We start from the raw sequence: 24,025 nt of genomic DNA, 5'->3' as shown, positions 1-24,025 counted from the left end.
GCTGAGTGTGCTCTTCCTTGTAATCACTTAATTAGGGGTGACGGCCCCGATGCTTGTTTACTCAATTAGCCATCCTCCTTAATTATGTAATTCACTGCAACAGTCAACTGTCCTTGTTAGTGAGCTCAGTGAAGGAGCGATGTGCTGATGCAGCTCGGCGCGCGTGCTTTTTACTGTGTTTGCCTTAGAAATGTACACAAGCATGGGAAGGAGACCATAAACTCGTGTGAGATTTATTTTGTGGTGATTATTATTAAATGAAGCTGCAAACAATGGAGCAGTTCAAAACCAAATAAATGAAAAGGGAAGCTGGAGCTGTGTTAAAAAAAAAAAAAAAAAAAAGGGTCTGCCTCTCACTTTCCCCACGCACACATCAGCAGACACTAGGCCTTGCTCATGGGCCGCGTATGAGCGCCGAGCCACATGCCTCAGATTACTGTCGCCCTGATTCCCCGAGATTTAGCCGTTAATGATATAATCTACGTCAAAAATAGAAAGAAAGTGAAATCTCATGTTGAGTGTGATTGATGGTTGCTTTAAACGGAGGCGTCCAGGGCCGGCTCTATTGTTTCTCCCGAGCAACCTCGCCACTTACGCCACCACCTCCACCCCGGCTCCTCCACGTGGATTAAGGCCTGCCGTGTATTTAACAGTGCATTTGAGCGAAGGGGTGACCAAGGTGAAGCTTGTGGGGTGGGGCGAGGGAGGGGGGGCTGGCAGGGTGTCTGTGCTGTGCCGCCGCGGGACGTCCCTCGCGGGACAGTGCCAGGCCGCGCTGTGGGGAGACGAGACAGGGCCTCCCCAGCGGACTAATGCCCTGTAATGAAGATTAAGACTCAGTCAAAGACCGTACTGTTCAGCCGAGAACGGAGGGGTGAGGGCGATGGAAGGAGGGGGGAGAGCAAAGGAAGTGAGGATAAAGGATAAGCAGGGATAAAGGACAGAAACCTTGGGTTTTCAGAATTATCCTAATTTTCCAGCAACTCTAGAGAGAATGAATGAATAAAATCATGTCTTAATTTATTGTAAACCCACATTTTTACCGTTTCTATATCAAGACAAATAATGACTTAATGACTAAAAATGACCATTTTGCATTCAACCCGACAAAAAGTGAAAACAACCAAAACATTTTTTGACATTTGGCCAATTAAACTGAGCCCCGTTTAATGACAGAACACAGGGCTGAAATCACTCCTGTTAATGCTCGTACGTAGTCAGGTTCTCCAGCAGCCATGGAGCCTTATTAGGATTTTGATAGTTTGATTTGATAGCAGTGAAAGCAGTTGATGAATTTTGAATTTCATGGCCTACGTGTGCACCTGTCAGGCAGACAGATAGGCATCTGTATGCGTGCGTGTCCGAGGCCCTCGTTTGACGTGTGAAGACAGTTGACCGGAGCAGCTTGGACACACGGTACGCTTCACTTAGCACTCTGTGGCTAAAAGCTCCCTTAAGACTTGCTACGTCCAGACAAACTTGCACCGTCTCCCACCACGGACTCATCCTTCACTTGTGTCTTCCATCCTCTCTTTTCTCTAAGGAACGTTTTCTGATGTTTTGACTACACGGGGGGCGGATATGTGCAGACATTGGGACGGATGGGACGATGGATGGATGGATGGATGTGTAGGTGGGAGGGTGGAGAAAGACGTATCTTTTTTCACATGACCTTGTGTCGGCGGGGCCAGCCTCTCACCCCCACTCCTCCTTCTCTCTTCCCCAGAAGGGCCGTGTCTGCGACCGGGCTGGCAGTTCTTGCCTCTCTTGGGCATTCTGGCATTCCTTCGCTGTCTTGCCCCCCATCCCCCTGCCTCCGGCTGTCTCTTGCCCTCTCAGGGTTTCCCTCTTTACTGCCCCTCACTCTCCTGCTGGAACTCCATCTTTTGCCCGTCTATCTCCCACGCAACGCCTGCTTCTCTGGTAGTTTGTTTTGTCTTCCTCTCTTTTCAAATTGATTAATGAAGTGAAAAAAATGACAACAAAGGGGGACATTATTGAAAACTGTCCAAAGGCCCCGTTGTCTTTAAAATATCACAAAGCTTTTCTCAAAGCGAGCTGCACAAAATACAGTACAATACAGATTCAATGTTTTCTTCTACCTCCCCCTGGCTTCTGAGTCTCCGTGGAAACGCCACGCGGCCGTCATGTTATTATGACGAAAGCTTGACCAGCCGGCCCCTCTGGATTCACTATGTCTGCCTTAATGGACTCACTGCCTTCGTGACAGACAAGACAGAGAATGTGTGTTTATCGATGAGGGCCTATGAGGGCCAATTGTCAATAAAGAGCATAGAAAGATGACAATAATCATCCAAAGTGGAGACGTTTAGCCAGTTAGTGGTAAAGCCAAGAGATGTCATGTGAAATAGCACCGCTCTTTAAAAGGCGTCCTTGGGTTTAGGGTGGAAGTACAAACAGTGTAAATGTGGCATATGTCTCATAATTTGATAAATTTGCTGTTTATCAGACTACTATTATTTCATGACATATTTTAGGGCAGATTTAAAACAGTGGATCACCATTTGCACTTTTACACTAAATGCCATTTTTTAATGTATTCAGTAAGCAATGGCAATATTTCAATGTGTTTTCTCTCAACGCAGTCCTATCATTTATTATGTATATGACATGAAAAACATGTCTGTGTGCAGTTTTGTTTCAGCTGTAAAACAACTTTCCAGTTGTAAAAGATGCTTCATCTACAGAGAGTTTACCAAATTATCCAACAAAAATACTCCAAAATCAAATAAGTATTACTTTTACCAAAGTAATCCCAGAAGTGTTTAGTGATAATTAGGCGGCAACAGAATGTTATTCTTTGTATAGTTAAAACAAATGTGTGTGTGCAGGTTCACTCTTGTGACAGCACACGTAACCGTCGGGCTGAAGGGCTGCGCCTTTTGTTGGGTGACCCCAGAGAATGTGATGGAACGGCCACTGGGAGGGAGATTATGCAGAGACAAAGACCGCGAGAGACGGATGAGAGAGCGAAAGAGAGTGAAAGGCACAAGAAAGAGAGGGAGAGAAAGAGAGGGAGGTCAGGGAGCCGGCTGACGTGAAAGTGCCTCCGATCACCTCGTGCTTCTCCTCCGCCCCCTCGCTCCGTCTCTCTCTGTCTGCTCCACCCGTTCTTTCTTTCTTTCGTTCCCACTTGAATTCCTCTCCCAGCGCTTCACTCGATTGTGACGTCAGGTTTTGATCGGCGATAACAACAGAGATGCGTCAGTCAGAGCCGCCCACCCCCCCCGACAGACAGACACGCATACCAAGTTAAAGCGCCAATGCAAGTTAAAAAGTGGCGCACGCACACACATGAACACAGTGACACACAGCAGTGGCCTTTGAGTGAATGCTGCACACGGAGGCATAATGACAGCATTCTGCAGTGACCATAGCCGGGACAGTTCCCACAGACGAGACAGGCAGAGACAGAGAGAAAGAGCATTTTTCTCTCCGTCTTCACCTCTCCTCCCACTCCCCACCTCCTCTCCAACAACCCTGACTTTGTGCGGACCGTGACCTCCAGCTGATCAACGCTAATGCTAACAAAATCTGGAAAGATGACTTGCGTGTAACCGGAGATTGAATACACCAAACAATGTCTTCTCCAGCATCAAATATGTTCTGTTTGTAAGCCTGAAACTTTGGCTCTGAGAAGTTTGGAGAAGGGACCACTCCCCATCCCGCCGCACGCCACCACACAAGCACTACATGGAAGCTCAACGCCTCTGCTTTTAAACCACTCCTTATTCCTCGTCTGACAGTGCAGAATATGCCGCTGTATATTTTGAAGGTGGTGACGGTGGGGTTGGGGGGGGCGTCTGGGTGGGGGGGCAGGTTACGGTGCCAAATGAAAACATGTCACTCAGGGCCCATTAAAATGTAACCCGGCCCAGCAGAAGAAAGGAACCCATATCATCATTAAGTCATCTTGGGGCGAAGCGAAAACCGCAAATATTATTCCTGCACCCCTTTCAAGACACACGTGCACACACACTCCTCCCCTTCTTTTCCTCCAAATGACAGAGGAGACGGGATGATTGGAGCTGCGCCGTGTTTGCTCAGGGCCTGAGAATGACAAGAAGATGTTGGGGAACTTCCTGATCGTGCATCGGTTTATGTGATTTCAAGAGCAGACACAGTAAATCATGCATTCCTTCTTTTCACTTTGTGGAGACAAACCTTTCTATGCATCCTACGTATCCATCCTCACCCCCTACTCACTCACTCACTCATTTAAACTTTTTTAGGGATTTCTTTTGACAACTTTGAAGACTAATGTCCCAGAATCCAAGTTTAGTCTCTAAATGTTTGTGTTTTTCTTAATAAGTAACAATTTTACAATCATGCAAATTGTTGCCAATTAGTTTTGTGATAATTGATGAAAGATTTAAGCACTTCAACCGTCCACACATCTCGTACCTCTGCCATACTGATTAAAATTAAGATGAACAACTCACGGTTACTTAGTTAGAGGCATTTCTACTAGTTATTAGTTACCCGATGGAAGTATTTTTTGGTCCAATGGCATCACTTGACGGACCCGGAAGTTGTAATTCCACGGTTTGGCCATTATACAAAATTCAGCACCCCCCCCCCCCCCCCCCCCCCCCCCACACAGACACACACGCACACACAGAGCCACCTCTGTAACCAGGGGGCATTTGTGACGTTCAGGAGCATGAAAAATGGCTTGCCCCCGTGGCGCACCGGGGGTGGCAGTGATTATAATATCCAGATAATCATTTCAAACAAATTATCATAATTATCAATCAATCATGAGCCTATTTAAGCAGGGGGGGAGATGGGGGAGTGCAGTGCTGTTGGCAGGGGGTAAACTATGGCCTGGAGCACTGGATCACTTCTGTGACCCATGAGCCTCCCTCTGTCCACATAATAGCCCTCATACATTAAGGGTCATTTACCTAGCATATTTAGAGATTCAATTCCCCGGCTTGATATGGGAAGAAAAAGGGCATTCACACACGCACACATCGACACACAACTGCAGCTGACCCCCATTTGGCTGCCTTGTCTTTCAACATTCGCGGGGGAAAAAAGAAAAGAAAAATCTACTTATAGGTCAGAGTTCATCTGAACCGCTGTCTCCATTTGCAAATGAGGCAGCATCTTAAACATTTACTGCAAACGTCGCATCACAAATAACTCGGGCCAGTTTAACTTAAAAGCACATATCTGTCCACCACAGGAAGAAAGAGACCAATCATTATCTGGAAATCGTCAGTGCAAAAGAGAAATGTGTCAGGCGAGCGTGTCCACCTTCACTCAGACAAGTAAGAGAGAAAGAGTGACACGGGCGGAGTAACGGACGTGATCGTCTTAAAGAGATATCTTTTCACATTAAATCCTCTTTCAAAGGCAGCATGAATTCATTCAATCTCAGTGGTATTGAGAGGTGGATGAATGGGGCTTGGAGAGCCAGGGAGGAGGAGGAGATAGAAGGAGAGGGAGAAAAGATAGTTGCCTTCGGGGGAGATGATCGTCTTGGGAAAAAAGCAATCAGAGCTCATTGATTTCTTCTGCGGGTTGAATGGACGGTGTCTATCTGGAAGTCATTATCTGCCATCTGATCTGCTGGAGTGTTTACACACGTCGGGATGGACAGCGGCGCTCCTCTGAAGAAGAGGATTAACACACACGAACCCACACACACACACACACACACACACAAACACAGTGCAAAGACTGCCCTCTTACCCCTTGCTCCCTATCTAGCTAACACTTTTTAAATCCAAGGAACCCAAAGAGAAACACAAGTCCTCCGATAGCCTATTAACTTCCACATGCACCCACACACACACACACACACTCACAGACTTAAGTGTATGTGCAGTGTGTGAATGAGAATATACGTAAGCAGGGCCTAGACATCCAAACAGACTGATAGTCCTGATTTGTACGGCCGAACCAGACCAAACTAAACAATCCTTGATCCTACCATCAATAGCCACCGATAGCGATCTACAGCTCCAACAGCCCCACAGCGTCTGCTGAGAGGGAGGCAGGGATGAAATGAGTGGAAGAGGATGGATGAAGTAAGCAGAAAGGGAATTCAGATAACACTTTTTTTTGTATGTCCTGCCTGTGGGTGGGGTACGAAGATGCATGTGTGTAAGCCAATACAGCTCGATCCATATCTCAGCAAGCAATGGACATGAATCCGAGGCCTGAAACCTCACACACGCACACACACACACACCAACACACACAGACACACAGAGCTGTAAGCTCTGGCCAGCTTTCACTAAGTGGACGGGAGAAGCAACAATAACATCTGTGCTTCCGTTTTATCCCTTGTATTAACCCCGACTCTACCAGTGCCCCCCACATGCCGGTACATTCTTTTCAGACCGACTCACTAATGTGGAATCAACCTGTGTTTCTAGTCAGTTGGAAATAGTTAATGCATCTATAATTGAAATACTGGTGGTTTTATTGTTTTATTTTACTTTTGTGTTATTAGTGTCCGGTTGTAATTAAGTCCAACATCATTAAGTGAAGCAACGGTAAACAACATGTATTTTGGGGAGTGTTAAAAAGAGTGTGTGTCAAACACAGCTTTTGTGTGTGGCATCAATATAAGTTATGAAGTTGGCACGTATTAATGAGGTTACTAAATATTGTGCCTCGCGCTTCTGGAATTAATTCAAAGAGAGAGAAATAAAAAGTTAGCACTTCTGATGTCTTCCAGCACTCATACGTATAATTTAAGTTATTAATCCCTCCATGTAGTTTTTTTGTCCAGGAGTTGTCGACTGCCTATAAAGAGGTAATCTGTGACACCATATGGAAAAACGGCAAAAGCTCAGATTTTTGGCAACAAACAAACACTAAAAACACACAGTCATGCAAACACACACACACACACACACACACACACACACACACACACACACACACACACACACATCTTTCAGCAGCGAACTAGTTTATTCACAAGCTACAACTCAATTAGCATTCCGCCTTAATCAAGCATGGCGATGTTAATAACATGGTAGAGAAAGGCAAAGTCAATGTTTATGTGCGTGTGCCCATGCCACGCGCGTGTGTGTGTGTGCGTTTGTGTGTGTGTGCGCGTGAGAGTGAGTGACTGCACGACGTGGATGAATGAGTCATGTCATAAGGAAGGCTCATGCATAATTTCATTCATATTCATAACAGGCATGTGGTCTACCGCCGCCCGATGAGGGCCCACCGCGACTCACACTCTGCATAATGAGATGTGGCCGTCTGTGTGTGTTTGGATTTCATGTACCATAGGTAAGCATACTATATGTCTGTATCCTGCATTTGTGTAAGCTTGAGAGTGTGTGTTGCACATTACGCTCCTATCAGTGTACGCGCCTTTGCACTTCAAAGTGTGTAAACGTGTGTGCGTGCACGGTGAAGTGCACGGGTTGGCTTTATGTGAAAGCCGCTGAGGGTAGTTTTTCCACATTGTACCAACATGTGGGGAACAGGGACCAGCCCAAAGCACCTGCGGTCAACTCCTAAAATAAGCTCATTGACTAATGTAGGATTTCAAATCAACCAAGCAGTCTGTGATTTGCATGCTCGCCTGTTTATTGAGGGAACAGCAACAGGACCCTTGACCCGAAATGCAAATGAGAACATGTACGTTACGTGAAATACGCCAAAAGAGATTTTAAGTGAAATGCGTCTCGCTGAAGAAGCTAACAAGGAGCCTCCTCTCACACGCTGCTTTTATTAAAGGGAGCTGGATTTTGGATGGAAAAATAGTCCAACATTAGTTCTGCTCCTAATGTTTTGACCGCCACGTCATGTGAGATAAGACAAAAGGTCCATGCAAGCTTTGCAGTCAAATTCCACGTCTCAGTTTCAATTTCACTGACGGCTAAATCCATGAAGAACGCCACTTGTGTGACATAAAGAATGTTTTAACTCAGTTCGGTCAACTACAATAATTCCTGTTCTGAAGTGAAGTCCTTCCACGTTTAAATTCTAAACAGAAATATGAAACTAAAGCTCATCTTTCAACCAGTATTATATCATATTTTTATTGGGCTGCGAGGGCAGTCAATCCGTTTTGAAGTTAAGAAAAAAATAAATATTTAATTCCCTGAGACAACGGAAATAGTGTGTTCTGGAGTACTGGTGTCATACCGCCAACATGGCGTGCTCTTCGAATTTGATAAAACCACACATAATTTACTGCTATCCCGTTTTGGGTCATTGATTCTGGTTTTTAACTATCCCGTCGTTGACTCGACTGGGAGCGTCGCCAGCAAGCAGAGTGTCCACTCGGCTGCAGCCATTCTCCCTTCATGGACCATTAGATGACATGAACTCTCTTCCTGTCCCGTCTTGACCTGGCGACACTGGATGTAAAAGCAAACTGCCCAACCTCTCCAATAAATCTATCGCCTCATAAAGTGGCCAATGGCTGGTCAATGGGACGTGTCGCTCACAGTGTGCGTGCACGTGTCAGTGTTCTTATGAGAGTGAAGACTTTCAGTTCTTTAATGAGAGCTTTTAAATTGCCCCAAAATGCCACTGAATGCTTCAAAAAGGATGATTCATTTCTTCAAACTTTCATAAGCTGTATTTCTAATTTGAAATATCACTAATGATGAAATATACGTACATCATAATAATAATGGTAAATGTGAACCAGTGAATTTCTTAAACCAAACCAGAGGGGTTGAGAGGAAACGTTCATTGTCTAAAAAATAAGGTATAAAAATGGTGAATATTTATCCCTCTACTTTTATGCTTTGCCCTCCCAATAACTTTCCATTCCTTTGATGTTAAGTTGAATCCGGCTCGATAGCCGTCATGCGAGGCCGGGTTCTCGGGACAGAATTCATGAGCGACAAACAATGGGTGTAACCAGCCTACCTTTTTAATGCAGCCGTCAGGGGAGTCTTCATCGTGGTCATTCATCATCTGCTGAGAAAACACAAAAGAGGAACATTGGTAAAGCGCTAAATGGTACCAAACACCCACGACGTCATTCAAAAGACCAGGAAAACGAACCAGGAAATAACATTTCATTTGAAGACAAATCAGTTTATTTAAGAATGAAAAGAGAATATGGATTCCTGTGCTTCACACCGTCGCCGCTTCATAACATGAGCACGGGGTGTTCACAGCTCAATACACAGACCCTCTGGGCAACAAATGTTACCACAGGGATATAATAATGGACTGAGGGGTCAAAAAAGCACACACAGAAGCAAAAATAATACTACAAACACACGCACACACACTCTGATGAATGAATGCCCCACAGATTTTAATTCTCCGCTTCAGCGTTGCAGGAAATTTAGCCGAGGCCGTGTCTGGGAGTGTGTCCGTCAGTGTGTGTGTGTGTGTGTGTATAATTAAGCCTTCAAGCAATATTTACTGGGTGCAGATGGGTGGTAGAATGCTCCCAGTGTCTGCCGGAGGAAATGAAGGAAGTGGGGGAATGATGAAGAGATGGGGCGGCCCGGCTGCAATGAGGGGGAATTTCACATATAATGGCTCCCCAGAACCGCTCTTCGTCTCTCTGTCTCTTTCTCTCCCTCTCTGAAGGCCATTGATGGCAACTGAGGATCAAAGGAGCGATGCAGACTGTTTTCAGAGCAGTTTTAGGTGGGGTGAGAGGGTGCGGGGGGATCAGTGTGGTACTTACTGAGTTTAAGTGAAATTAGCCCTATAAAACTTCCCGAGCCCAGACTCCCTATCCTCCCCATCTGCCCTTTCACAGTAGGTGTGTTGTTTGGATGTTGTGACATGACTGGCTGCCTTTACATTAGAGCTGACATATTGGAGTTTGTATTTCCTCGACCAGCGTGGCCCACCGTGATTGGCAAAGAGACATTTATCTGCTGTGGAATCTGCTCTGGAAACTGTGGAGCCATTCTTTCAACGCTGGCATACAGCAACTTCTTTTATGGCGCTTTCTGTAAGGTCTCGATTCACAGGCGGCGATTATGAATTGTACGTATGAGCCTGAGGACGTGTGGACTCGCGTGAGTCTCGGATAAAGGTGTCCATGTGGCAAGGTTCTCTGTCGGGGCTGTTTATTCCCCAGTAAATTAGAAAAACAGTTATCTGAACATAAGTTCCCTCCCAGCTCTTCTTTCCCTCCTCTCACTAAACAGTGAACCAGATGGGCCACATGTGCACCGGCGTGCCGTACGGAGTGGTTTCCTACATTAAGCTGTCAAGGGATCCGTTTCTCAGCCTCAGCAAATGGGAGCAATTACACCACAAATACTTACAACAGTGTTCTTAGCCTACTTACACATAATCTAAACCTTCACAGAAGCATCCTGTTCCTGAAATCATTTCCAAACAACGCATCAACAAGAAACGCTGTGTCTCTCAAGCCAATCAAATTTGTCACAGCATTTTGGGTGGTAATGGTGGAACCCCTTTTTAGGAAAATGTGCACCTTTTCAAAACAGCGGCACTAGTTACCAGTCAAAAGTCACAATCAGATAAACGTCCAGAGGAATAAACAGAGCTATGGTCAGCTTTTTTTCAGTTATGAAAACGTGGTTTGTTGTAGTGTGTTCATGATTATTCATACGCATCCTGCATTCTCGGGTTACATTGGATGCATGAAAAACCGCTGACAGGGAAAAGCAAAAAGGTGTGAATGAAATGTTCCAGCAAACAAAACTGTGCAGAGTCTGTAGAGGATTTCTGAGATAAATGGTTGAAATATTTAGATGTTATCTTTTGAAAAAACAGTCATATTAAAAAGGGTTCAGAGGGAGAGAGAGAGAGAGTCACAGAGAGAGCGAGAGAGAGAGAGAGAGAGAGAGAGAGAGAGAGAGAGAGAGAGAGAGAGAGAGAGAGAGAGAGAGGGAGGACTTCCCCCCTTTCTTTCTAACACAGGACCAGCTGTAACAGTTTACAAAATCAACAGCTTGGCCGAGTTGTTTAAAATGCTACCAGGCATTCAACAACTATTGGGCAATTTCTGCCCTTCCGACCTGCTTTGTTCAACTACATGCCAAGTGTAAATATGTTTGTGTGGATCACATTTTGCAGGAGTAACCTAAGCTGAACAATACATGCAAGCAGACATAGGTGGTTTACTGATGCCTTAATGTCTTTTAGCGTCAGGTGGGGGGAGGAGGCTGTGGGCTTCATCCAATCCTCATTTCTAGGTACAGAAACGCTGACTGCCAGGGAAAGGCTAATTGTAAGGGTTCCTGGCTTTTTTCAATTCAATTATAATCCAAATTGCTATGGTCTGTTAAGAACTGACCCAATAACCTTTTCTTTAGAAATGATCGAGGTTTCCATTGGTAAAAAAAGGCCTGGTGCAATGATGACAATAACAAAACAGAGGCAGGTGGAGATGCTCTTTCAACACTGGCATACTGTATTGCTTGAACAAACACGCACTTCAGACAAAAACACACTAAATATCATAGCCTTGCAGCAGGATCCCACCAAGCAAATAAATGAGCTATTAATTAGGAAAGGAAAGTGTGATTGGCCACTGACTGGCGGCGCTATGATTTATTGCACTTGTCACAGTCATCTCAAAGTGACTTTTACTCTGGGTTGGAGAGACAGGTCTAAATAGAGACTGGCCTGTGTTGAGGGGGATAGATTTTCCACTACACAGAGAGAGGTAAAATTGTCCATTTGTTCTGTATCTACTGAATGCTGACATGTCAATATATCTTATGGAAAAGAGAAAACACTGGAGAACAGGTAATTAGAAAGTGTGTGGTTCTGGGCACACAAACTTCTCTCTCTGGCCCATATGACCTCAAACATAAACAAATTCCGTCGTGGCTTGATGAAAGTGCAGCCACCTGCAGAATCCTTCCACCGAGAGCTGTCCAGACCCTCATTAGGGGCGAGCGTAAATGTGTGCGTCTGTGTAAACGTGAGTGTGTAGGTATCTCGCCATGACCGTGATGTGTGCTTTCACACCAGGCAGGAGGGAAAACCCCGCCATTATTAGTGTTTCATAGCACCGCTTTTGTTATTGGACGGAGTCAGGAGTTTTTCAACACCACCTTAGCACCATTCGTATTGACATGCCATGATGACCAAGCGGACCAAGAAAACAAGACATGGGGAGAGACACTCAGTGAGTGGACGGCTTCATTGTTTTCACAAGACCTGCCACGGCGTAAAAGACATGACGGAGCAGGATCTTACTTAGTTTATTTCCAGGACTCATTTAACAAGAAAAAACAGCAGGAATGCCCCCACCTAGCTGTTTGTACAGGGCCCATGAAGCATATGTGGTGGCTTGAGTGCTGCTCGAGTCAAACCTTCATAGAATGATCCATGCATCATGATTTCTAGTCTATTTTCACTGGGAGGACTAAGTAGCCAAAGCAACTGGAGGACCACCTCACAAAGCTTGCTCATCATTATCCTCCTCCTCCTCCTCCTCAGGCGCGAGGAGAGGAAGAGGGCCCCACAAGGGAAAATGTTAGCGTTCTGTCGCCAAAAACAATTCGCCTCGACTCTGGATAATATGAGGCAATACAGCAACACGGCTCAATGGATGGCCGCGGATGTCACAAAGCCGCAAGTTTCCAAAAAGAACGAGCAGCAAACAAACCTCAGGGCTTTTTGAACCGGAGCCCTCACTGACAAGCCGTTGGCTGCATCAGCCACACCAAGAAAGCCACAAATTGAAAGTTTTGCTACGGATTTATCGGGAACTTTTGCAGCTCCTTGGCACGATGAGGGTTTCATTGTGGTGGCAATGCCCTGGACGGGTTATTGATCTTTTTGACATATAGATGGGAGAGGAAGCGGCCTTTCACTGTGGGTCGTGTTGAATAATAAACTGCAGAGAAAGTGCATTTGTGTCAGAGGGGAAGGAAGAAAAAAGAAATAAAAAATGGAAGGGGAGGCTCTCTGTTGCTCATTGCTGGAGCCTTTAAAATAGCAGCTAACCGTCATGTCAAACATGATTTCAACAAATGTATCGGACTACTTTGACTCCCAGATACTGGCAAATCTAATCAGAACACTTTACAATCAATAAAACAGCACGACTCCAAAAAAGGAAGAAAAATAACTGAGAACTTCAAGTCCCCCGTGTTTTTCTCTGAGGTCTCTTGGTATCATTTGAACACCCTGATAACGAACCTTTTACCCGTTCCTGCCAGAATCAGAGATTGTTTGACTAATGATCCACGTCTGATTCAGTCTGCTTTTTAGCATCCAGTCAAATGGTGCCTGGTTGTAGTTCCAAGTCCTTTCTCATGGCTTGTCCTTTAAAAGGGAGTAAAATGTGGCTATTTTTGGGGCTTCCCACAGATAGGGGCCTCGGCAGCTGACCCAAAACAAAACCAGAGCTATGACCTCTTAAAAACATGCCTCAACAATGAGGCGGCTCACCGAGCTCAAGTCATGAGGAGGGGAGACCGGGCTAGGAGACGAGGACACGGGGTAGACATTTGCTCTGCTAGATACCAGGAAACTGGGCATCAGATAAAATGTGTCCACGATGACTTTAATGAGCTTTGGCCAAGTCGAACATCAATGGGAGCGCTGATAGGGGTCTTTCTCTCTTTCTCTTTCCCATAGTTAATAGAAATGGTAATTATGAATATAATCAGTTACACTGTTCATTGGTAAAAGCAAAAAAGATCTGAGGCCAAAGGAACCCATGAGATGTCATTGTCTGAAAGAAGGAGAAGGGATCAGATTAGCTTGACACTTATCACACCCCGCGAGAGCCAACACGGATACCCAACCCTAAATCCAGATGGGTATACGCAGGGTGCGGCCTGTGACGGAACCGAGAACTGTTGGTGAGATAGGGCTTAGCTCACAAAGCTTAGATTTGGAAGACAAACACTCGGAACCATTGTGCGACTCTGGAAAGTCACGGCCACTTGTCAGATACAAAGAACTGATATTTACAGAACGAGAGTTGACCCTGGGTGTCCCAAGAGTCTTTGTGTGATTTATGAAGAAAATGTCGTAGTGAAATATCTTGGCGGGGTTTGCATGGACTCTGGGCAGGTTTGTCTCATCATTTCAGTGTCCTGTATGATTCACAGGTCTTGAATAGACATGTGCGGTCGCGCTGACACACATAATACGCTTGGTACAATTGGGCAGATTAAATATTTGTATTCATACATTTGACAGTTGCAGCGTTTGAACTCATTTCTCACAAGGAAAGCGGTGAGGTTAGGCAGCAAACAAACCTTGGGAAAGAAGTTCTCTTATATGAAGACGAGTGAGAGGATTGCAAAGGGAGGGGTGGGGGGCACGAGGGGGGGGGGGCAAGATTTTACAAATGTATTAAAAAGGGCCATATTTTCATCGGGGCCTTGTATAACCATCCATCACTGGGCGTCCAATGCCCCCTATGCTTTTAAGGCTGTTGACTGTGAACTTGATATCGACAGAACCATACAGATAAATTATCTGCTTGGCCTTTATTGATAAGTCATTTGGGAAGATGATCAGTAATAATCATAAGTGAATAAGTGCGCGCCGATAGATCTTCCACTAGCAGATGCTGTGACAGCCGCAGGCTTGAGGTCCAATAAATAACTCCACCTTCTGGCCTAAGAGGATTGCCAACACAGCATCGGCAGCTGCTGCAGCATGCATTTCAGGTAGTGATATATCGCTTCCTTCCTCTTCATTTTGATAAAGGTTGAAGTTTATTGATACATGGTAACAGGAAGAAAAATAATATTGCCTTATTTCTAATGAGCTCCTATTCTTCCGATGACACATATTGCCTCTGAGCAAGCAGGGGGTTTATGGGTGAAAGATTTAGGGTCTTGACTTGCGGGCATTTGGATTGATTCAAAGGTCATGCCACGGATACTTTTCATTTCACATTCCTCAGAGGCCAGCTCAGCCCATGCATATATGAATGTTTACATTTATGCACTACATAAATTCGATATAGTCTCCTCCGCCTAGCAATGTCATATGTTCCATATCTCCATTTCCTCTGCAAACTGAATTTGTGTATTTAGAAACATACACCAGACCACACTGTCCGTCCCTCTACTGGCAATATGAGTTCCTAATTCAAACCAGGAATTCTTGAGGAAGGTAGAAAGAGACACGGAAACACAGAGAGGGGGATCTCTCATCACATCAGGGGCTTTTTTCTGGACAGCCGCCACTGAGATATTGTCACGTGACGACAGATAACTGGCGAGTAAATTGCATATCGCTTGTCGTGTCCGGCTAAATATTTACACTGTTTGCGTATTTCAACATAAACAGAGGGACTTTTGGTAGCTTTAAATTGCTCCACTCTCCCACTTTCTTCAATCCAATATATCTGTAAAGGAAGAACATACTGACTCAAAGAAGAAGACTGGATGTGGACAGAAGTCCGACATCGTGCAAGAGAAAGACATTCTGTGAGAGCTAGTATTTGCAGCTGTGTGTCTTAGTTGGTCAGAATTCCACCTGCAAATGCATCCAGTGGCTTTTCTTCAATTTTGTCCTAACAAACAAACATATAAGGAGTTTGAGCGCAGGACACAACAGAGAACTGAAAGGTCTCTAGTGACTTGGGGACTAAGTACGTGTAACCATGGGTCAGTGCGTGGGACAAGCAAGGGCTTTCTATGGGGCTCAGAGGGTTTATAACAAGGTCAAGCCCTACACACGACCATGATGATGATGATGCTTGAGAAGGCAAAAGCCACAACGGTTGCTTCACTGATGAGATTTCTCCAGCAGATAAATAAATAAGGCCTGACCATGGATTTCCTGCTCCGGGGTGTGAGTGCGTTTTTGTTTGTGTGCTCTGATTTGATCTGATGCACCAAATGGAGTAAAATTATACACAGACTAGAAGCATTAGGTAATTCCATTGGTAATGGCGGATCAAACACCTCCTACAGGTCCTCTGTCTTCTGTACACTCAAGGTATCCACTTAAGTTTTTTAACCCATCTTCACTCTCTTAATGGCCTGTGTGTGTACAGGGAAGATGTAGTGCTTGGCTATTAGGTCATCAGCAGGACAGAGGTGAACGGTTCGGCGTGTGTAGAGCACACAGACCCTACTGTTCGCGCACACTCTGCCTTAGGTAAGATTTTAGCAGTTTTTATGGCACCAATACATTTGAATGCACAATATTAACCACAACATCCACGTGAATTAAATGACAGAGACATACTGGACCCCACATTTGTCTAACACGACGCTGTCGGCCCTTTTGGGGGGTTTTCCTGGTTTGTTTTGGCATTCAACAATCAACAAGTGAAGTCAAAGGCTTTCATTTCAAACGAAAGTAACTGAGGCACGTACGCAATATGAATAATAACGGCAGCTTAATAGCTGTAATGGCTGCTATTAGCAAATGTATCATTTTGAGTATGATGTGAAGATAAAACATAAGAGGGATTTGTGTTTAGCCAATGGACTGTGACGAGTGCGCTGGTTATCCCTGTGATTTCTTACAGTGGCCAATCAGATTATTTGCACAGTGGAAACATATAAAAGAGCAGAGCAGTTAGGCCAGCTGCTACAGCCAAAAGATACTGTCTGGACATACTGGCTACACATGGTTTCTTTCGCTGTGGTGGCCAAAGAGAAACACGTCTTGCAGGGAGTTTAGGAAAAGGACAAATGATTATGAAATGCATGTACTAGCCACATTGTCAGGATGATTGGTTCTTTACAGGATCAGTTCTTCCATCTTTCATCACTTCTAAATAATATCGTGAAAGCGTCAGCAGTCTCTTGGACGAAGGAAGAACTAACTATAACAACAATATAGTACTTGTCCCATAGTCGTCAGATTATACAAGAAATCCTTTTCTCGATGTTCCCTGTTGACCACCAAAACAACATTACATACTCTAAAGTGCATTTGAAGAGCAGCAACAATTAATGAAACAGCAAAGCAACAATGAGAAATGATTGATTGAACCCATTGTGCAAATGAATCCTCCACCATTCTGCTGTCATTGATTTGCTCGGTCGAACATTTGTTGCTGCACAGTAACCTCTGTGGGGCTCCAATGCTCCACGTCCAGTTTTTTCTTTTCTTTCTAACCCTCCCTCTGTCATTCTGTATACACACACACATATTCAGATACACTTTATTTATCCTTGCTCTCAAGAGATAGCAACATTTATCACCACCAGAGCTGTCTCCAAGTCCACAGGATCAACCCATCAGCTCCACAATAAATGTCAAGCTGTCATGATTTATGCAGCTAATGAAATTGATTAGATGGCTACAATGTCCCAGAACATTGTAATCGTTTGATTCACTAGTGTCCTGTTTACTCAGAGTGTAACTATTGTGTGGGATGAAACAAGCGCTGGGTGATAAAAACAGGTCGTCAGACATCTACTGGACTACCGCTTGACAATGATACAGTTACATCTTTGGAGCTTCTGTCATCAGTCGTTGTGCTTTGGCCTTGGCGACCTTTCAGAGAAGATATAAATGAGTGGAGATAATGTAGCTGTCACACTCCCTTGTTCAAAGGCCATTGTCTGATGTTTTTGCCATCGAGCGTGTCACTTGCTTTGATCATTTCAGGGATGGTCTCAGACTTCAAAAGACTGCGTGGTAATGATGTTGCAAAAGCAATGATATGATGCTGCTGGCTGTCCCAGGGCACTGAGAGGACACATGTGGACTTTGTGGTGCCAGACACTGCCAAGTAGAATTTAAATATCGGATAGATACCTCATGACTTTTAAAGTAAATGGTGTTACATCAATACAAAGATCATAATTCGGAGCCCTCCATCAGTTTACTCTTTGTGAAAGACAAAGCCCGCATCTCACATGCCGGTTCACGTGAATATCCATTCAGTTGACCTTCGGGCTCATCACAAATGACTTTATTAGCTGGGCCATATAAGGTGAAGGCCCTTTACAACCCTGTTGGTGTGAAGGGGAGACTATCTCTGTCACTAAGATTGATGTTCCCCGGCTTATCGAGCGCTTCCGTTATCAGCAAAAACCTTTAGCAAGGGTTACCACGTCCCATTTGCACTCCTCAGAATTAAGACTCATCAAACTTCACCGGTCGTTGTCACCATCGACTGTTAATGCTCTTATCATTATTATCTTCATTGGTGTCAGTGCTATCAGTTTTTAATGTGGAGCTATCATCAGACTGACTGTTAGAATAACAGATGTAAGCCATGTACAGATAGGATGCTCCGCCGTGGTCTCTGAACCCGGGTTTATAGCTGTCTGTCTGTCTGGCTAGTCACCGGTATGATGACAGATGACTTTATTGGGGGAGTTGTCGGGACTTTCCATTAGTCATCTAACGAGAGCAATCAACATGGAAAACGTTTGCGAACACCCTCTCGACCTTTTTTCCGTTTAAAAAAATATATATATCTCTACCATGTAGAAGGGAGACGAGCAAACAAACCCAGGAAAGAAACAGGTTTTGGAGATGTTGACTTCTCATTCTGGCCCCACTGTGATTGCAACAGACGACTTGGTGGTTGGACAAAGGAGGAAGGAGGGAGAGAGGGAGGGAGGGAGGGAGGGAGAGGGGCGAGCTTGCTGAGAGGAAAGTTATCTGTCCTTGGGCTGTGGGACGGAACACAGTGCCGGCTTTATTCAGCGCCTCGGCTCTGTCGTTAGGGAACGATGACACACTCCTCTCCAGGCCCACAATAATCTTTAACAGTGTGATTTCTAAAATAACACCGGTGTTTTCCTTGAGGCACGTGGGGAGAGAAGGCCCTGCCATTCATGCTGAGCTCAGTAAAGATTATTTTTCTTGTCTTCTCCCCCCACAAATGTTAACATTGGATAGCAGAAAGCAGGGTAAGGGGTAGGAAAACGAAAGGATGTACGAGACTTTGAACACCGAGAGAGAAACAGTCGGGGGTGTGAGGAAGCCTGGGAGCTGAAGCTGGAGCACATTTGGCGCAAACGTCGCCAGATACTAAAAGCCCTTGACCTCACTTATTCACCCTGACAGCGGCAGCTCCAGTGGCTCCCTCGCGCCACACATTGCTGTTGTTAACAGTGTTATCACAGGGCTTCCCTGGGCGAGATAAAGGCCGTGGCCGCTGATGGGCCTTAAGTGAGCGAGGGACCGGCTGCAGACACGTAGACGGTCAGTCAACCTGCCTCTGGCTAATGACGGTGGAGAGATAGAAGCTGAAACAACATTTTGTGGGGAACTGTGTGTGCTTAACAGCAGGCCCGGAAAAGGGAAAGCGAGAGAAATAGGACAGTGACACTTATTTGGGTTTTGGGAGCCAGACAGGAATCGCTCTTTCTCTCTCCCTATCAGGGTCGAGGGAGGGAGCTCGGCCGCTCGCTAGTGGTCATTACACAATATGATAGCGCTACAGCTTTCACATGGCAAGACAAAGATGGACGACCTAGTGAGCTGATTCGGGCAGATAACCGAGACAAAACCCCAAGCTTGGGAATCCAATGGATTATTTTCAACGTCTTGTCTCACCAAACAGCATCTCTCTCTCTCTCTCTCTCTCTCTCTCTCTCTCTCTCTCTCTCTCTCTCCCTGGATCTCTTCTCACCCGCAGTCTAGAATAAAGCACATCTTGTGTCACAGTATTTTCAATTCAGTAGATGTTTTTTTTTGGAGGTCGTTAAGCTGTCCTATAGGCTTATTGTTTCTGCAGCGTTCAATGACTTCCATGTGCATTTCATTTCTCATCTCCTGCCCCTGTGTCTCTCCGCTGAGTGCTCCACACAGTGTACAGAAGGTCGGGCCAAGGCTAACATGTATCTATAATGTGTTCGTCTCAGGCAGCCCCCCGAGGAGCGGAGCGCGGCTCTGGCTCCTTGGCACAGTGGACAATGTGGGTGTTGTGTGGAGGAGCTGGCTGGCTGTACACTCACAGACGAGTCAATCCGGGGCCACTACAGAACCGCTGCCTGTCCTGCCGCTCTAGTGCCTCAATAAGACCCCTCTTCACAGACTTTTTTTTTCCTTTTTGAAAGTGCTCCTCTATTTGTATTGCTTTAATTTTTCCTTTTTTTTTTATTCATCTTTTCTTCCAGTCCCCATGCTGGATTAGATCTGTTATCACCGTTCACACAGCATGCTTACTGGGGTTGTGCGTATAACGGTGTGCGTACCTAGATGAGACTGTGTCACAGTGCTGACACCCGGCAGATTGAGACGTCAGACGGCTGCTTGCTGTGGTAAATTAGCTATTCTTCTCAGGGGCTAATTGGGAATCTGAATGTTTTTCAGTAGAAGAGAGGAGCTGTGATGGAATGCGGTCCGCCCTGAAGAGGAAAATGCGATTACAGAATATTTTGATTCATCTGATCTGATATGAATTTATTCTGATCATTGCAATGTTGAGGGAAATACCAAAGGGAAAGACCAACACATATTTTGTGAGTAGATACTGGAATATAGTGTTCAGTTTATCAAGAGCCCCTTGTGGAGATATATTCCCATCCTGAAATCTCTAATGAGCAAACACTCAAGCTCCAAATTAGAGGCAAATATATTTCCCAGCGTAATGACCCAACCACAAAAAAAGAAAAAAGAAAGTAATTACAGTGCCTCGACCGACATAGATCAGAATAAAATATGAAAAAAAGGCCGCTAACACTAATTGACTAATTCATCACACAGTCGTGTTGGTAAATGTTCTCCTCTGCTTGAGTAGTTTCAGGAAAATGAAAATATTTGCATAAAGTTAAGGTTTTGAGACGCACCAGTAAACAGTGCAAAAGTGAGACCAAATATTGTTAAACAATGTAGCATACTTCTTTTTTAACCCTTCATTAACAAGATGCATTTTTTTCGTTTGAGAAAAACAAATTATATCAAAAAAAGGTGTTGCTGTTGCACAATTGCAATGTATGAATTCAATAAAAAAAATAGCATATGCATTTGTATATGCATTTCATTTAGTGTCTGTTTTGTTGCAAACATCGCAGAGAAAAAGATTCCAGCTAGGAAACCCAAAGAAACAGCCCTTTGCAATCTGAATATCCTGGCAAGCATCGTCTTCAAAGTATCTTGAAAAGTCAAAGCGGTGTGACTTTGTTCTTTATAAGACGACAGTCCTGTGAATGTGGCCGGAGGCTGGCCCGTGCACAGCTATGGGCGGTGCTCCCCGTTGTTGGGGGTGAGCTCGAGGTGCTGGGAAAAAGGGCTGTTCATTCACACTAAATGAAGCCTTGTGAGTAACCGTGGAGAGAGTGCTTCTTAACTGATGAGACAACTTCCCAGATCTTCTTTGCCACATGGAGACACAATGCTAATGACCCACTGCCATCTTTAAAGCTAACACATAAAGCCACAGAAAAGCTTCCTTTTAGCATGAGCCGGGAAAACAAATCTAAACACTGTGAATTGAGTTTTGTCTCATTCTTCTTAATTGGCAGCAGCAGGTTTCTGCCTCTTTTTCTTCTCCGTTCAATATGAATAAATACGACAAGCTCCTGATCCCGGCTTTTCAGCCTATGACTGTTTATTTATCTATTTCAACTACACCCAAGGGAACAAAAGGCATGCAGAATGGCCACTGACAGCCATGTCGAATATCTCTTTCTGCCAAATCTGGCTGTTTTCTCTCACTGCTGTCACTTGATGTCTTTATGCGAGGCTGAGAGTTCACCACTATGAAAGGGGTGGGGGCCAGCTGAGTGAGTGACCCGCACAGGAGGGGAGTATTAAAAGTGAAAAAGAGAGCGAGAGCCAGGAATGGTTAAACCAGAAGGCGGGAGAAAAGGAGAAGGGGGAGAAGGGGCACCCCTGCCGGGTCCCAGGCATCTCGGCTGGCAGTCCCCATCTTGGCTTCAGACGGCTTTTGTCAAAGGAGGAAAGAGAGGGTCTCTTCTTCACTTGGGCACGGGACAATAGACTTTTTGTCAGCCAGGGAGGGGGTGTCAATGGGGGAGTACGGAGAGATGCTGAAAGAGGAATAAAGCCAAGGACCCATCTTCACAAGGGGTGGGGTGGTGGGCAACTCTCTGGGACTGGGCAGATGTTGAAACGAGGATGATTTATTAGCCTTGGTGTCCTTGGTGGCACTTGGCCGCTATCCCAGATTTTGGAGTGAGAGAGAGAGAATCAGAGACAAGGGGGCAAGAGGGGGAGGGGGAGGAGGGCAGCTATGTATCAGAGACATCTTAATACCATCTATGGGCATTGGGCCGCTCATTGCTCTCCGACCGTCATGGCTTTTTTGCCCGATTCTCTCAAGAGAAAAATAACTTGGTTGGGAGTCGTCTGCATCACTGAGCCGGACCTTGTCACCCAGCATTACCCGAGCCCTTCAACACAACCTACCCCCAACAGACCCAAACATGAACAGTGTGTGTGCTGCCCTTGCTGCACCCCTCCACTCGCTTGCTTATATAAAACAACAAATTACCAAATTAACATTCCTAACAGCCCCTACTCTCTCTACACAGTTCCGGGCAGAGACACCCTCAAACTTGCCAGATAACAAGTGTAAGAAAGAAATCGCTCAATGGGTGCATGTGGCTCTGTGTGTGTGTTTGTGTGTATTATGAATGCTTTGCGTGGGTGTGTGTGTGGTCCGTGGGATCTCTATTTGTTGCCCGTATTGCTGAAAAGGTAAAACATTTTAAGAAATCAGTTTAAAGGAATGTATCCGTGTGTTACAACCGGTCCAAGATCCCCGAGCCGCCCAGCAGCACGCTGTAATTGGGAGGTGTCACATGTTTTAAATCCCAGCGTGTCATCCTGTCATGCCACCTATGAAGAAACAACGATCCTAATTCTGTGTGTGTCTGTTAAAAGTTACTCAACCTTGGGTGAGAAGAAATAGAAGGCATTCCTTGGTGCAAAACTTTCTCAACAGTTCCATTTTTTATAATTATGAGCGCCCCTTTTATCCCCAACCTCCCTTCACTCATGTCCACAGAAGCTCACTAGATCTTTCTCTCACTGCTTCGTATGGTCCTTGCTATGGTCCTTTACTCTCCTTTCTCCTCCAACATTTAATGTTGCAACCTGTTTGTCCAACCAATTTCCCAGCCCTCTGCTGACAAACTGTCGGAGGGGTACTTAAAGCCGGAAAGGGACGTTTGGACAGCTTTCATAAAGGCTACCCGGGGAGAAGATTGATTGGCAAAGTAATTTACTGCCCGCTGTCCGTTCTGAACTCCTCCTTCACTACCTTTCCATCCATCTATCCGTTCGTCTACTACCCCTTACAAATCCATACCTGCTGCCTGGAGGTAAAGGTCTCAGTGGGAGTGACAGTGAGTGTCTGTATGCGTGTGTTTCTTTGACAAGGTCTAAAAGGTTTGTATCCACTGGCGCGGATAAAAATAATAATACTGATTTGTCTTTGGGTGGACGAGGCCATTGGCTACAGGGCTGGGACAGTGTGTGTTTGTGTTGCACCTGTGCATTTGCAAATGGGTAGACAATAGGTATATGACTTTGGAGGTCTGGGGGGGTGGAGGGGTGCAAGAATTTTGGACGTGAATGAGGGGGCGGGTCATCGATCATCTAAAGAGAAGGCTTGAGTAGAGGTTGGGGGAAAAGGCAAGAGAAAGAATTGAAGAGGTTGCCGGGTCAAGTCTCCATCGCTCTGGCCGTCTTCTGTTCTCTCACTGTCAAGCTAAATGGCGACTGACCACTCAGCGGACTTCACTTCAGCCGGGCTGCGGCTGTGCTCCCCTCACAAAACGACCCCCCCCGCCGCCCCTCCCATTTCCACATGGCCGCCGGAAACTTTTGTTCCGTTCATTAGTACAACAAATACATACAGATGCTCAGGGAAGGAGGACGCAGAGAGAGAAAGGATTTCCAAGCACCCCCCAAATGCTGATTTGGAGACAATCCGCGTCTCTGTAAACAAACGGTATGCTGAGGAGCTCATGCAAGAAGTGGTCTCATTATTCAATGTAAACGTGGACAGTTAAGTGTTTAAACAGGGTATTAGTGATAGGATGGTCTGCGATTTGCTTTACTTATTTTCAGGTTAATGGCGGATATACAGCACGGAAAGAAAAGCGGAAAATGGACACCCAAAAGTAAATGTTAACTGACGAGTGCCCATGATACATCCAGGAAGGCTTGAGGGGCTGATGTTCAGGTGAGCACGTGT

At 45.3% G+C, this 24,025-nt stretch overlaps 1 protein-coding gene across 14 annotated transcripts in view; it reads right to left on the bottom strand.

Moving 5' to 3' along the window:
* The window catches only part of prdm16 (PR domain containing 16), a 155,110-nt gene that overhangs the window by 63,833 nt on the left and 67,252 nt on the right, over positions 1-24,025 (bottom strand). For 10 of the 14 annotated variants that reach the window (XM_040192759.2, XM_040192761.2, XM_040192763.2 and 7 more), the window contains exon 3: positions 8,884-8,934. In XM_040192759.2, coding sequence (XP_040048693.2) covers positions 8,884-8,934 — 51 coding nt within the window. The remainder of the gene's footprint in view (positions 1-8,883; positions 8,935-24,025) is intronic. The other 4 variants (XM_040192760.2, XM_078084009.1, XM_078084005.1 and 1 more) reach the window with 1 other exon arrangement.

This window comes from Gasterosteus aculeatus, chromosome 2 (genome assembly GCF_964276395.1).
Source record: "Gasterosteus aculeatus chromosome 2, fGasAcu3.hap1.1, whole genome shotgun sequence".
In the NCBI taxonomy this organism is placed as follows: Eukaryota; Metazoa; Chordata; class Actinopteri; order Perciformes; family Gasterosteidae; genus Gasterosteus; species Gasterosteus aculeatus.
This window is presented reverse-complemented; position numbering and strand designations above follow the sequence as displayed.